Source organism: Peromyscus maniculatus, chromosome 23 (genome assembly GCF_049852395.1).
Source record: "Peromyscus maniculatus bairdii isolate BWxNUB_F1_BW_parent chromosome 23, HU_Pman_BW_mat_3.1, whole genome shotgun sequence".
NCBI lineage: Eukaryota > Metazoa > Chordata > Mammalia > Rodentia > Cricetidae > Peromyscus > Peromyscus maniculatus.
The window spans coordinates 12414159-12429258 of NC_134874.1; the positions used below are offsets into that span (position 1 = coordinate 12414159).

General features: G+C 48.5%; 1 protein-coding gene across 2 annotated transcripts; it reads right to left on the reverse strand.

The window, feature by feature from the left end:
• Positions 1-972: 972 nt before the first annotated feature.
• Positions 973-12081, reverse strand: LOC121825477 (2'-5'-oligoadenylate synthase 1A-like). Of its 2 annotated transcripts, XM_076561079.1 has the most exons (9): positions 11846-12081; positions 10135-10423; positions 7340-7524; positions 3816-4048; positions 3005-3158; positions 1695-1721; positions 1565-1591; positions 1436-1462; positions 973-1291 (listed from the first exon to the last, which is right to left on the reverse strand). In XM_076561079.1, the coding sequence occupies exons 1-9, from the start codon at positions 12026-12028 to the stop codon at positions 1259-1261; spliced, it is 1158 nt and encodes a 385-aa protein (XP_076417194.1). In that variant the 5' UTR covers positions 12029-12081; the 3' UTR covers positions 973-1258. The 2 variants fall into 2 exon arrangements, with proteins under 2 accessions (XP_076417194.1, XP_076417195.1); XM_076561080.1 differs by lacking the exon at positions 1695-1721.
• Between the last annotated feature and the right edge of the window lie 3019 nt (positions 12082-15100).

Here is a 15100-nt window from a genome sequence, read left to right on the forward strand (position 1 = left end):
GTCAGGGTCACTAGAGTGAGAACTGAATGAATAAGGGCTGGAAGCACACACACACACACACACACACACACACACACACACACACACACACAAAGAGTTATTAAGGGAATTAGCACTGGGGACATGAGCATGCTCTGGGAGCAGGTGGATCTGTGCAATGTCATGAATAATCTCTTAAGTAAGCAGGGTACAAGAGGTGAGTGTACATGTGTGTTTTTGGGGCTGACAAATGAGCTATTAGAACCATTAGGTCTCTGTGTGGGTGGTGATGGTAGTGGTGGTGGTGGTGGAGGTGGTGGTGGTGGTGGTGGTGGTGGAGGTGTGTATGTGTGTTGTGTGTATATTGTATGTGTGTGTGTGTGATTCTAGAACTCAGGAGACTGAAGCAGGAGGATGCCTGTGACTTCCAGGCCAGCCTATGCCACATAATGCGATCTTCTCTCAGAAAGAGAATAAAGAAGTGGACACTCACTGTGATTTAATTCAGTGCATTCAAAGCTCATCATCATCACAGACGACCATGTTTCTGTTTTTGTGACCACCAGAGTCACAAATTCCATGCACAATTTTTCATGCACTTCCTCAAATCCCAGCCTGCATGTTGCAGCCACAGTGCATCTTCCCGGGCACTGCTCACATTCCCAGATCCCCTTGGCCATATGCAGCTGCAGAATCACATGGGGGCAGGTCTAGAATCTTGTCTTGGGGACATGGACAGAAGGAACCAAGGATTCCTGTCTGGGATTTATGTGATCTAAGAGACCTGGAAGGATCCCCAACCATGTGGCGTCATAGCTGCAGTGGATTGGTTCTGCTCTGTCCACTGCTGAGTGCTTGGTGCCTGGACCCTCATGGAGCATATAATATGTGCTCAATAAATTCATCTAGTTGAACCATGAGCACGTACACACACACACACACACACACACACACACACACACACACAGCTATACACCTATGGCTCACACACCCTCATGGCATCTGCTGTGGTTTATTGTTGATCAGAAATTGAACAAAAACCTCCCAACAGGTGCACAGACAGAAGTCAAGCTGGAGTTCTTCCCTCCCCTTCTGAATCTCTTGTCCTCCAGAGAACATGTTGTAGGGTAAGGCAGATGAAGCAGCCATGAGGAAGACTGTCTGTGATGGGACAGGATGGAAGTCTGATCCCAGGTTGGACTCTCCCTCTCTGGTCAAGGCCTGCAGCAGAGGAGCACATCCCCCGACTCCGGAGCCTTCTGGGTAGGTGCTGCTGTGCTCACAGGAGGACACAAGTCCAGTTCTCGTCCACCTGAGGATGGAGGGAAAGCAGGGCCCATCAGGTCTACACTGCGGTCACCCCAGCACTAAGGCAGGGGGATGGTGAGCTCCAGGCCACCTAGAACTACACAGCAGCAGCCCACAGCAAAGAAATAAGAGAAGGAAAAAAGCTAACCTGATGATATGGCACTCTAATCTTCACCTGAAACAGGAAACACACAATCATGTCAGGATCCCACATTCCTACTTGGAAGGGAATGTTTATGAGCCTTACATAGGAATAAAAACAAAGAAAAGAGCTCACCTGATGATTAGGCACTCTAACCTTCACCTGAAACAGGAAACACACAATCACGTCAGAATCCCACATTGCTACTTTGAAGGGGATGTTTATGAGCCTTACATCAGAATAAAAACAAAGAAAAAAATCTAACCTGTTGATATGGCTCTCTAACCTTCGCCTGAAACAGAACACACACAATCATGTCAAGATCCCGCATTCCTACTTGGAAGGAAATGTTTATGAGCCTTCATCAAAATAAAAAAAAAAAAAAAAGAGCTAACCTGTTGATATGGTACATTCACTTCTGACCCAAACAGAAAACACACAATCATGTCAGGATCCCACATTCCTACTTGGAAAGGCATGCAAATGAGCTCTGAGGGTGGGCATCATGACTGGCCATCAGAGCCCCTCAGAAGAAGAACAGCATACCCCCATGTTGGGTAGATGGCCATCAGGACTTTTTGGGGAGTCAGCACATTGAAGATGTATGTAGCCCCACCTGAGGTCCCCTTGTTCAGTAACAGATCTGCCAAATGGGGGATAGAGCCTAGCGACCTATGTGCTGAGTGGCAGTCCTGGAGGCCACAGCAGCCACAGCTGCCTCCCTCCTGGGTCCCTTCTCCTTTCCTTCCTAACCTTCTGAGGTTTGCCTTCCACATGGCTGCGCCCATATGAAGCTCGATCCTGAGTCCACACATGACCTCATCTGTTCCCTAGCATCAGAAAGTCCCCTGCCCTAGGAAGGGAAAGGCAAGAGTGCAGGTCCCTCTGTGCCTCTTTGGCTGTGACACAGCCCTGCTGAGTCCCAGTGACCACATGACAACGAAGCAGGAAAGATAGGCTGCTTCCTGGACCTGAGCACTGTCTTCAGAGTCCACGGGAATCCCAGCCCCATCACTTCTTAGCTGAGCGTCCCTGAGTCAGTGGTTTCAGTTCTGAGCCTCTTTTTCACACTCTCTATGTGTGTCAGTAAGTGGGTGTACCTGTGTGTGTGTGAGTATATCTGTGTTTACATCTGTTTGTGAGAGTTTGGATGTATGTGTGAAAGTGTGTGTATGAGCATATGAGTTTGCATGAATGTGTAAGTGAATATAAGTATATGAGAATGTGTGTGTGTGTGTGTGTGTGTGTGTGTGTGTGTGTGTGTGTGTATGTTCACTTTCAGAGGTGAAGGTCAGAGGAAAACTTGGAGGAGTCGGTCTCTCCTTCTACCATAGGGTTCTAGGGATCAAGCCCAGGTCACCAGTGTTGGCAGCACATGCTTTACCCACTGGGCCATCTTGCCAGCCTGTGACATCTCTGAATGCTGCTAAAATGGCTGGAAAATAGGGAAGCAGCTGGCCACCATGGGAGTGAGGAGACTTTCAGCCAGAGACCACATCATTGGGAGAATATTCTCCAAACACATGAAGTGACAGAAGCAATGTGTAAGGGGACAGGGTGATGACAGGGTCTCACCTGCACATTCCAGGAGCACACTATGGACTTATCACAATTACTAAAACATGAATACTTCAGCCAGGTTGCAGCCTCATCTGCCAGCAGCCACCAGCCCACTGAGTGTCCACCAGCCACATTTCTTGTTGGGTCAGCAGGGTCCAGGATCACAGGCCTGCAGAGCAACATTCAGAGAGGGAATTGACCATCTGGCCAGTGTCCTAGGAAGCATTCACAGGGGAAGTGGAGGAGCCCAGCAGAGCACCACTATCCAAAGTTTGTCCTGAGTCCCTGCCCTATATCATAGAGCAAGCCTGGAGGGATGCTTTGCCCATGACCTGGAAGGCCTGGGTTCCAATCCTCTACCCTTTAGTAGCTGTGTGTCCTGAGGTAGTACCTCAAATTCTCTGATCTGTGAGATGGAGAGAGTTGAAACAACCAGAATCAAAGGATGAGGTGTGAGGGCTGAACACAACACAGGATCGAGAGCTGTCACTATCTTGGGTGACGAGTCTACTGTAATATTTACAGCCTCACAGCCCTTATGATACTGTTTCTACTGGAACATCTCAGTTCCCGCTCTGTGTAGTCCCCCCACGCTCTGCTATCTGTGTCTGGACAAGGTCACAGTCTTGGTCTCCTCATCTGCAGACAGGAGAGCCCACCCCTGCCTCCCAGGGCTATTGGTCCTCATGTCAATCAGCTGACAGCAGGACAGGGCCAGCACTGTGACAGGACAGGAGATGCTCCATTGACACAGAATCCCATCTCCCCATTTCTGCTGCTGCCTAGACTACCCTGTGGGGCGCTGAGCCATGAGGGGACAGGCTACCTGGCTCTTCTGAGCTGTCTGTGCAGGTATTTGGAGATGTATTGGTCTTCAAAGTCATAATACACTGTCCAGTAGATTCGAAGCTGCCTGTACTTGGTGACCAGTTCCAAAACTGTCCGGAAGCCCTGGGCTGTGTTGAAATCAGGGGCTCCACTCCCACGTTCCCAGGCATAGACTGTGAGCAGCTCCAGGGCATACTGGGGGGGCAGCGGCTTCCCCAGCTTCTCCTCACACTGAGAAGAGAAAGGCAATGAGAAAAAACAGGCTGTCAGTCAGCTGTTGTGTGGGGACCACTTCTCACGGGGTCAATTCAACTCCCACCTGATGTTGTCATTACAGGTTTACAGGCACACACCCACACCCATTCATGTAGAGTCAGTCTATGGACCCTCCTGTGCTGTAGCCAATGACTGAGTAGTTGAGATGGAGACTGTGTGGTCTACAAAGACTGAGCATTTACCAGCAGGCACAGGAGGAATCATGGCACAGTGATTGACAGCCAGGGAGTGAGGGTGGGTGTGGGAGAGTAATGATGCTCACTATTGAAGGTTTATCACAGGCTCTGAGATAACTGGGGAGGGGCTAGGGGGACGGCCCAGTGAGTAAAGTGCCTGCCCTGCAAGTGTGAGAACTGGAGTCCAACAGGCACCTGAATGCCAGGCTGGTGCGGAAACCCATTCATAGTACCAGCTTCAGGGTGGAGAGGGGGGGCTCCCTAGGGCTATGTTATTATTCATGCTGATTCAGCACACTGTGGGTTCAAGTGTGAGACCCTGCCTGGATATACAAGTTTGGGAGTGAGTGAGGACCTGGCATCACTCTCTGGCCTCCACAGGCTTATGCACACACATATAAACACATAGACATCCTCTCCCTAGAACAGGTAATCATACACAAACAACACACACACATTTAAAGAGACCCTGAAAACAATGAGAAATCTCCCGTTTAAAGAGCTAAATAGCTTCAAAGGACCAGAAAATAGAAACCAGAGAGAGTGACATGAAGGATTTGTCAAGGAAGGAAGAAAAATCCAAAGACACATGAAGCAGCAGCCAGGGAACAATGGATTAGACCTGGGTGAAGAGAGAGTTAGCTGACTGGATGGTGGACTGGAAGAAATCAATTGGAACAAGCAAGCAAACTCCTGCTCCCTCCCAGGTGCCCTACCTCCCCTTACCTCCTCCTACAGCATCACCTTCTCTTTCTGTCTCCCCTCACCTCTCTCTTCTCTCTCATCTCCTCCCCTCTGCTTTCTTTCCCTTGTCTTCTTTCTCCATTTTCTATTTTTCTCACCTCTTAGGTTATATTTTTCTTTTTGTCAATCTGACTTAGTCATATGGAGAAGATGGACCCACAAAAGAGCTAACACTTCCATCAGACTTAACGGTAGACAAGCCTGTGTGACATTTTCTTGCTCAATCATTGAGGTGGGAGGGCCCAACCCACTGTGGATGGTGACAGCCATGAGCAGGAGGTCACGGTTTACGTGAAGAAAAGCAGGTTGAGCAGGCCAGGTTTTTGGCATTCTGCCGAGTCCCAGCTGCATGACTGCCCATGCGCAGTTCATGAGCTAAAAAGGGGTCTTGTGTCTTATGTCACCATGTGCTGGTGATTACGTGCACATGGCATGGTCATGCAATCCGCGCATGCCTGGTGTAGCTCCATAAGCCTGCCTGCTCATGTTCATGGGAACCCTTAAAAAGCAGGACACAGACCTCTTCCCCTCTCTCTTTGTTCTGTTCTCTCTTTCCCCCACAATCTTTCTTTCTCTTTCTGTTCTCTGCCCGTGCATCTCCCCCAGGCCTGGTTTTCTGCTCCCTTCCTCCTAATAAATCTCTGATACTGGGTTTTGTTGTGACTTTTCTCTGCAGTTACCAGTGCCGGTAACCAGCGCTGCATATCATTTAAAAAACCAACACAAGGTATCAGGCAGCAACTGATGTTCCTTCCTGGCCACTGCTTCACTTCCTGCCTTCACTTCCTGCCTCAATTCCCTCAGTGATGGAGTGTGATGTGGAAGTGTAAGCCAGACAGCCCTTCCTCTGTAAACTGCTTTCTGCCATCATCTTTACCACAGCAATAGGATGAAATCGGTCCTAGAGACTGGACTACTGCTGGGACACTCCCGCCATGTTGCTCTTTGGGAGAATAGTGGAAGGATTTTGGAACTTTGGGTTGGAAAAGCTATTGAGTGCTCAGAGCCTAAAGGGCTGTTTGTAGGAACTTGGAAGATACGAATGTAGAGAGGCAGATGACAGAGGCTGGTGTGTGAGGTTTCAGAGGGAGGCAAAGATGCTATCTGGCTGTTTGTATGAGATCTTGAATTAAGGATCATAGTTTCTCATCAGCTGGGACTGAAAATCAGCTCTGAGTAAGAAGAGACCTGCACCATGGAGGCCAAGTCTTCTGGAAAGAGTTTCCTCATGGTCACACACAGAAGCTGTGGTCCAGGGGCCCAAGACTGCCTCTCAGGGTGACAGCCAGACCTGGTAATGTGGAGAGGTCTCCCAGATAGTTCTATTTTAGTCCCTCTAAGGCTGCAGGATTGAAGGGGTCATGGAGAACAGCTGAGGCCTGGTACTGAGAGAGGCCAGGAGAGGCCAGTGGAGAAAGTGCAGCCTCAAGTGTAGTAGAGACCCCAAGATACTGGAGTCCCCCTGAGCATGAGACCACTGACAGGAGAGCAGAACATGTGAACAGAGCTGACCTGAGCCTGTGAGACCAGCTGTGGGCTGTGAATGGCAGAGCCTGAGATGAACAAAGCTCAGAAAATGGTGAGTCCCAGACATCAGATATTGAGCTTTTTGTACTGTTGGATTTGGTTTTGTTTGATCTGATTGTGACTGTTTCCTGGTTCTTCCCTTGTGGAGTAAGAAAGTATTTAAATTGTGTTTTTAACTTTTTAGAATCCCACAGTAAGAGACTAATGTATATAAGTTTTGGAATTTAAAGAAATAAAAAACTTTAGAATTTTAAAGCTGTATTGTGTTTATAATGTGATCTTTACATGAGATCTTAGAGATAAGTAAGAAAGGAAAGACTATGGTTTAATACAGTGTGTTTAAGTATCTACTTGAAAGTGTGTTCTCTGTAAAGGTTAGTTTTTGTCAATTAGACATCAGATAAAGTCATTTCTAGGGGGGACCCTTAATCAAGACAATGCCTCCAACCCACTGGCTTAGGGTAGCCTGTGGGGACATGTTCGTAAATAGTGACTGAGGTGGCTGGTGCCATTGCTGGGCAGGTGACCCTGACTCGTATATAAATGCAAACTGTGGGCCATGGAGAGGAAGCAGAATTCCTCCATGGTCTCTGCTTCAGTGACTGACCTTTCTGCCTTTAGTAATGCATTGTGACTGGGATGTGTGACCTAATGAGACCTTTCCCTTCCAAAAGAGTCTTGGTCATGTGATAAAGATATCACGTCTATAGAAAACAAACTAGAATACCCCTTCTTATCTCTGTCCTGCACCCACCCCCTGTACGGAAGGGGACCACATTGACTGGGCTGGAAGACATACCAGCTGGTACCAGTGCTTGACCAGGCGGATGAGATTCATTAGCTTGTCTGGACGATCCTTCAGGAAGTTGTGCTGGAGCTCTGTGAAGCAGGTGGAGAACTCGCCCTCCAGCCCCAGGGATTTGCACTTGCTGATGAGATCAATGTAGATTTGGGCGTCAGGTTTCTTTTTGGTACTGACATCACCTGTCAAGAAGGCTTCACTCAGTTAACAACCCAGCCCTTCCTGAGGTCCCTTGATCTCTTGAGGGTGACAAGCACACAGGCTGTGTGGTTCAGTGAATAGAGCAGAGTTTTACCACAGCAAGCCTCACTCCCCATACAGCCATGTGCCCCACCACACCTCAGGACTGCAAACACCATGTGGCCCTGGAAAGTCCTGCCCACAACGGGTCCTAGTACAGTGCCTTCCTCACAGGCCTGGAGACAGCGGTGGGAGGAAGCAGCATTTTATTGTCACACACGAGAGAGCTGCAGGGTCATCTAATGATGGCCACCCATGCTCTGGTGTCCAGTGTCTTCTGCTTGGGTCTTGTCGCGTGTGAGTGTGTGTGTGTACACTCCTGCTTGTGTCAGAGTTTACCATGGAGCAGTCTGCTGGATTTGTATATCATGTATATCGTGTTTACAGAGTCTCTGCCCTATGTATTGTGTGTATTTGTGAGGAGGTAGATAGGAATGTTCAGATCCAGAGGAGGACTTGGGTGTCTCCCTTCATACTTTGTCACCTTCTCCCTTTGAGGCAGGGTCTCTCTGTGAATGAGGAGCTTGGCTGGCATCCAGCAGGCCACAGAGATTCTCCTGTCTCTGTCCCCCATAGTTCTGGGGTTACAGGTCCACGTGCGGCACTTCCTAAGTTTAGGTGGGTGCTGGGGTTTGAACTCAGGTCCTCACGCCTGTGCAGCAATCACCCTTAACCACTGAGCTGCTTCCCCAGCCACTGTGTTTTCAGTGCATGGTTTTCTGTAATGTCTAACTTACCAGTATATGGTCTTGATAGTGCAGGTCCTGAGAGCTGAAGGATGTGGATCTGTGGTGTGTGTGTGTGTGTGTGTGTGTGTGTGTGTGTGTGTGTGTGTGTTGTGTGAGTCCTGCACTTATAGAGTGGATGAGCAGCAGCTAGGGATTAGTCACAGATGTGTGACTGTGTGTGGGTGTGTGTGCACATTTGAGTGGACTAAACAGGCAGCAGGCTGGGCCTTAGGTGTGTGGCCATGGCTGCAGCAGGCCATACCATCAGGCTCTGATGCTGGCACAGGGCAAAATCACCTACTGATAGAGTTGGGGACACACCCAGTCAATCGGTGACCCAGGAAGGTCTCTCACACGTGGGTTTATTTTCACTTTGGTGGCTCAGCACATAATCAGGATCATTGGCTAAATCATCATGGGCAGAATTGTGGCTCTGGTGCTCTCTTGTACTCTCACCCACACTGCCATTTTCAAGGGGATCCTTCTGAGATGACACTGCTTCCCCACGAGAGCTGACTCAAGCTGGGGAGGTCCATGACCAAGACAGGCTTCTGGGGAGCCGCCCTCCCAGCTCATTTCTGGGTCACCCCCTCTGGCCCCTCCACTCACAGGGCTCTAAGCCCCTGCAGCTGCCCACAGCATGCTGCCCTGCTCCTGCTCCCAGGCTGGCCTCTCATTCCCTGCTGCCTGAGACTCTGCACTGTGTCCATGGCTCTCCTAAGCCAAGGGCAGTGGCCTTGTCTCTAAGTTAATAGCAGCAGTTCTCACAGTGGCCAGCAGGGGGTGTGTGTCCCCCAGATGTAAAGCCTCAACTGTTCTCTAAGCTCCCCAAGACCCCACTGTGCTCTTATGGGGTGTTCATGGCTGACTTTGGGTAGAGTTGGGCAATTTGTAATTTTGGAGACACACTGTGTGTCAGGCCTGGTGTAAGATCTTTACATAGAGGATCATTTAATGTTTAATGATATCAAGGTGTGTACATGTGGGTGGGGGCTGAGGTGGCCATGGCTGGGTTTCCAGTTTTCCTGAGGCAGACAGCAATCCTCTGAAGTTCTGCATCCTGCACAAATTCTCCCACAGACACCCAGGCCTCTGCCCAGGTCTGAGGTTTCCATTTTTGGGAATGATGCCTCATATATTAATGTTTAGGGAAAATCTATGTTGCTACATGTTTAGAAAGACAAAATCCACATCCAGCCTCGAATATCACTGGTCAGCTGAGGGGCCAGGGAAGGGGCCTTCATCGCCTCACTGAGCCATCTTGCTACTTAATGTCCTTCTCTGATGGGTTCTCACTGCTACTCCTAAATTGTAAAGCTTCTCCTTACCAGCTCAGCTCTAAAGAGATGCTCTGTTTGGGTGAATTTCTCAGTTGATAAGGGTTTTTGGTTCAGGAATAGAAGGTGTGGGCTGAGGAGATGGTTAGTCAGTAACATGCTTATCACAGAATCCTGAGGACCCATGTTGGAAGACCAGGACTCAGGGAGAAGCTGGGAGTGGTGACTTAGGATTGTAACCCCAGCACTGGGGAGGGGAGACAAGAGGATTCCGGGGCTCTGCCCAGTCAGCCAGGATTAATTGTGGAATTCTAGGCCAGAGAGAAACCAGGTCTCAAAAATGATGGATGTCTGCTGAGGTGTGTTAGTTATAGTTCACAATCACCCAGGCACAATTTATGCCATATGTAACACACACACACACACACACACACAACACACACACCATGGTAGAGACAGACAGACAGGCAGACAGACAGACAGACAGACAAAGAAGGCAGAAGATCTAGTCACATGGAAGGGTGAGCTGGGGCTCTGACTGGCTTACCCAGCACATCACAAGCGAGCAGAACATCACACTCCATCTCCTGATCCAGGTCAGGGGACCTCAGCCTGAAGTTGTGTGCCAGGGAGTTGGGCCATTGTTCACTCTTAATGATAAACTCCAGTTGAATTGTATTCTCACGCTGTAACTTGCGCAACTGTTTCTTAATTTCCTGGATGAATTCTGCCCATCTCTTTAAGTGATCCTCAAAACTGCTGAGATTGTTAACAAAGACGACCAGCTCAGCATCCGACCTGCCATTGAGATTGTTGCCTTTGCCCAAGGAGCCGCCCTGAAAGACAATGAAGAGAATCAGCAGCAGGCAGAGCCTTGCCCACGAATCCAGACCCTCAGCAGCCTAGGGGGCCACCACCCAGGGTCATGGATGGATAGAGAAAGCCAGCACATGTGCAGTGGAATATTAGTCAGCCTTAAAGAGTGAAATCAGGATCTATGTAAGAAATCAGGATCTATGTAAGAAATAAGAGGTTCTGTTCTCCTGGTGTTACAAGAGATAAACCAGACATGTGTTTATCTGTGGAGTCAAGATTTAAAACTCTCTCTCTCTCTCTCTCTCTCTCTCTCTCTCTCTCTCTCTCTCTCTCTCTCTCTCTCTCTGTGTGTGTGTGTGTGTGTGTGTGTGATAGAAGGGGGCTATGAGAAGGAGATGAGGGAGGGGTCTAAAGGAAGTGAGGATCAAGGGAGGGTAATTGGGGGGAGACAAAGAGCATGTTTCTCCCTCCCACTCCCCCTCCCCTCCCTCCCTCCCTCCCTCCATCCCTCCCTCCCTCCCTCCCTCCCTCCCTCCCTCCCTCTCTCTCTCTCTCTCTCTCTCTCTCTCTCTCTCTCTCTCTCTCTCTCTCTTTCTCTCTCTCTGTTTTTCCAGACTGGGTTTCTCTCTGTAGCTTTGCACCTTTCCTGGATCTCACTGTGTAAACCAAGCTGGCCTCGAACTCACTGAGATCCTCCTGCCTCTGCCTCCTGATTGCTGGGATTAAAGGCGTGTGCCACCACCGCCCGGCCATTTTTCTCATGTGGAATCCAGACCTAGCTGCCCACACTTTACAAGAAATCAGAGGTGATGGAGTACAAGGGCAAAAGATGTGAGTGAGTAGGAGACTGTGAGTTAATTAACACAGACCTATGACACTGTTTCCATCCCTGAAATTATCAGAATATTAAGGAGAATACACTAGAGGCACACAAAACACTTGCATGAAGATAATGTGTAACAATATTTAAAAAGTCTCAGATTAAAATTTAAAATTAAGACAATTGAATTTACAAAGAGAAGATTTTAGAAAAAATAAGAACTGAGATTGTGGAGAGCCTTCCTAAAAAATGTTCTGAGTAACACACACACACACACACACACACACACACACACACACACACACCACAGTTTAGTTGGCATTACAAACTAACATTTCAGCAGCCGTCACAGTGACTGGGAGTGAGGTACTGTTGTCATGTTGTCCCATTTCACAGATGGGAAACCTGGACAGTGAGGTTCCGTCAGTCCAGTCATCCAGCAGCGGGTGGGGTGGGGGTGGGGGGGGCGCTGTTCTGTTCTCTACCCTGTGCCACAGCTGGGTGCCCATGAGAATACAGGGACACAGAGAAAGTAGGTAACAACCCCCGCTCAGGGCTGCAGCCTGGCTCCTGAGGGTCCTCTCCCTCCCCATCTGGTCAGCTCAGGCTGAGGGGGGCTCACCTTCACCACCTTGGAGATGCTCACATCGTGGCTGGCGTCTCTGAAGCATTTCTCCTTCAGGAATTTACACATGATGTCCATGGCTGCTCTGACCTCATCACAGAATCTGGTGTCGGGAAGGAGGTTGTCCTCTATGAACTTGTCCAGCTCCCTGGCAGGGGTGCTGCTGAGTTTCTGTGCCATCCTGGGCCAGGTGTGTTTTCTGACTGCAGCTGCCTCTGGGGCCAGCTGCCCCTTATATCCACAGCTAGTTTCAATTTCCCAGGAAGGGCGGGGCTATGCAAATCCTGCCTCTGCATCTGGGGTCTATGACTTCTGGGCTCCATGACACTCTGGTGATTCATAGCAGGCTGTGGCCAGGAGGCATGAAACATTTTAAACACATTGTCTCTTGTTGTTCTTTTCTTCTTGGTCTTCTTTGTTATTGGAAGATAGATTTATAGCCTTCTAGACATTTAACAGAAATACACACTCGTAGGTAAAACGTGAAGAACAAGTGAGAAACACCCAGAAGATGGCTGGCATCCAGATTCACCACTGCTGTGGTGGGTGTGTGAGAGGTGACTGGTTCCTACCGGGACATGATAATAAGCTGTGTTCCCAAGGAATTGGCTAGCTTGAAGTTCAGCCTTCAGGTCTCACTGTTCCCCGGGTTCCCAGGTGCACACCCATGTGGCCATTTTCCAAGGCATCATCAACAACAGTTTCACTGCCCTCCAGCCCTCACCCCATCTGTCAATCATAAAGGATGAAGGGTTCATTTTACTTAATGTGGGATCTCACTATGTAGCCCAGGATAGACATGAACTTGGGAATCTGCTGCTTTGACCTCCCAAGTAGTGGGGTTACAGGTGTGTGCCCTCTGCCCAGCTGTGACCACCTGCATTATCGGTCAGTTGCCAATCTCCAATAATGTAGAGTGCTGACTTATACCCAGGACATATCACCATGAGGGACAAGCCTGTCTCCATGCCAAAGTCTCCCAGCCCAGCAGGAGTAGATGTTCATCATGGCAGGTGGTCTACACTTGTGATCCCAAGTCCTGAGAGGCAGACACAGGAGATGAAGAGTTTGAGGCCAGCCTGGGCTACATGATGAGACCCTGTCTCATAAAACAGAAAAACAAATACATACAAATACACACACACACAAACACACACACACACACACACACACACATACACACACACACACACATCCTAATCACAGTTGGAATCACTGCAGAGAGCAAGGAATGGAAAACTGAGGAAGTATTGGGAAAATTGGCTCTGCTCATGGTTATGGCCACAAGGTGTAGATGGTTGTAAGAGGTCTTCCTTAAAAAGACCCAGAAGCCATGTCTGTGTCATTCTGGTTAGAAGCATCGTCATGGCCTGGTTTTTAATGGAGGCTACTTGGTGGACACTGACCATGACTGATCAAACTATGATGCTGAAGGCCCCTCACATAGGTGCCAGGATGGGACAAGGGACCAGCTGAGGGTCCTGAGCAGATCTGGGTGAGGGCCGAGCTAATTATACTTTAAAATATTCGATTACATTTATTTCATGTGTGTGTGAATTTGGGGTCAGAGGACAACTTGTAGGTGTGGCCTCTCTCTCCTTCCACCGTGTGGGTCCCAGGATCAAACTCAGGCCATCAGGCTTGGGCACAAACACCAGAACCTCTGAGCCTTCTCACTGACCCTCTTTGTTGTTGACCAGGGTTTCAGAGTCACATAGCCTTCAACTTACAGCAGTCCTCCTGCCTAAGCTCCATGAAGGCTGGAATAAGAATGTGCCACTATTCCCAGCTCATCTCTACCTCTTCCCTGCCCTCCTGCATGTCTTAAAGAATGTCACTCAGCCCAATAAGGTGAATGTCCCTGTAAGCCTGACTGAGCCAGGTAGTGTCTGGGTCACAGATGTAAGAGCCCAAGTTTTTAACCCTCTTAGCCACATGTCCCCAGCACTTTGCTCTTTAGCCCCTTGGGAGGAACTGACCAGCTCTGCAGGATGTGGTTTGTGCCTCTTGCAGGGCAATATACAGTATAATTAATAATCCTCTTGGCTACTATTATAAAAGTCTTTGAAATTTTCATAATATACATTCAATTGATTTTTATCAAATTCACCATCCCCCAACTCATGGTCCCCCCAACTAACCTCCCAAGCTCATGTAGCTTTTTTAGTGACTAAACCGGTGAATCAAGTTATTGTTTCCCATATTCACATGGGTGTGGGGCCATCCCCTGGGATGAGGGCAACTTGCCAGGAAACTGACTCTATTTGGCTGGTTTTTATGCCAACTTGACACAAACTGGGGTCTTCTGAGAAGTGAGAACTTCAGTTGAAAATGCCATCATCTTATCTGTATAGAGATTTGGAGGGCAGCCTGATACTATGACTGCCTGAGTCAGCTCCAGATGAGGGCAGGGTCTGAAGACAGGTGGACCCAAGAGCGGCAACAGAGGAATCAGACATGGCATACTTCTTAATTTCATTTTCGGAGAGATGGACAGTGAGGAAGCATACGGGAGTCATACCCCCTGGGACAGGTCCTAGCAAAGGATGTAAGGAGTCATCAGGGGAAGGAAGTTAGCCAGGACAAGGATGGTCGGGAGAATCTTGCAGCCTGACTGACTAGCAGAGTGTAGCAGGGATAGATTCATGATGTTCCAAAACATAGATCATATCATTTTTGGTTTAGACATGTGTTTCACTTCCTTTTGCTCATCTTTTAGTCATTATTAATAAACTATGACAGAACAGAGTTACCATTTCCAATCATTTTCCTTCAAGTTTTGATATCATTAATAAACAGAGTTATCATTCTTATTAATTAACCCCATAACCCAATTTTTAAGAATCTAGAGGCATATGAAAGCCTGTTCACAGGTTGGTAGCTCTGGTTGCTTCAAGGACACTAGACCAAAACAACATCTTCAAGCCACCCTGGCCATTTTACCATGTCCCAAGCGATATATTAACTCTTAGTGGTCAGAGTATCCAGGAAAAATTATGAAAATTTCAAAGACTTTTATAATAGTAGCCAAGAGGATTATTAATTATACTGTATATTGCCCTGCAAGAGGCACAAACCATATCCTGCAGAGCTGGTCAGTTCCTCCCAAGGGGCTAAAGAGCAAAGTGCTGGGGACATGTGGCTAAGAGGGTTAAAAACTTGGGCTCTTACATCTGTGACCCAGACACTACCTGGCTCAGTCAGGCTTACAGGGACATTCACCTTATTGGGCTGAGTGACATTCTTTAAGAC

What these genes read in the sequence shown, in the direction of transcription:
- LOC121825477 (XM_076561079.1), bottom strand. Translation starts at nt 12,028, where the DNA reads ATGGCACAGAAACTCAGCAGCACCCCTGCCAGGGAGCTGGACAAGTTC. An exon ending in GCTCGCTTGTGATGTGCTGG is followed by an intron (nt 7,525 to 10,134) that starts GTAAGCCAGTCA and finishes CCTTCTTGACAG; the next exon opens with GTGATGTCAGTACCAAAAAG. An exon ending in TTAGAGAGCCATATCAACAG is followed by an intron (nt 1,592 to 1,694) that starts GTTAGATTTTTT and finishes TTCCTGTTTCAG; the next exon opens with GTGAAGGTTAGAGTGCCTAA.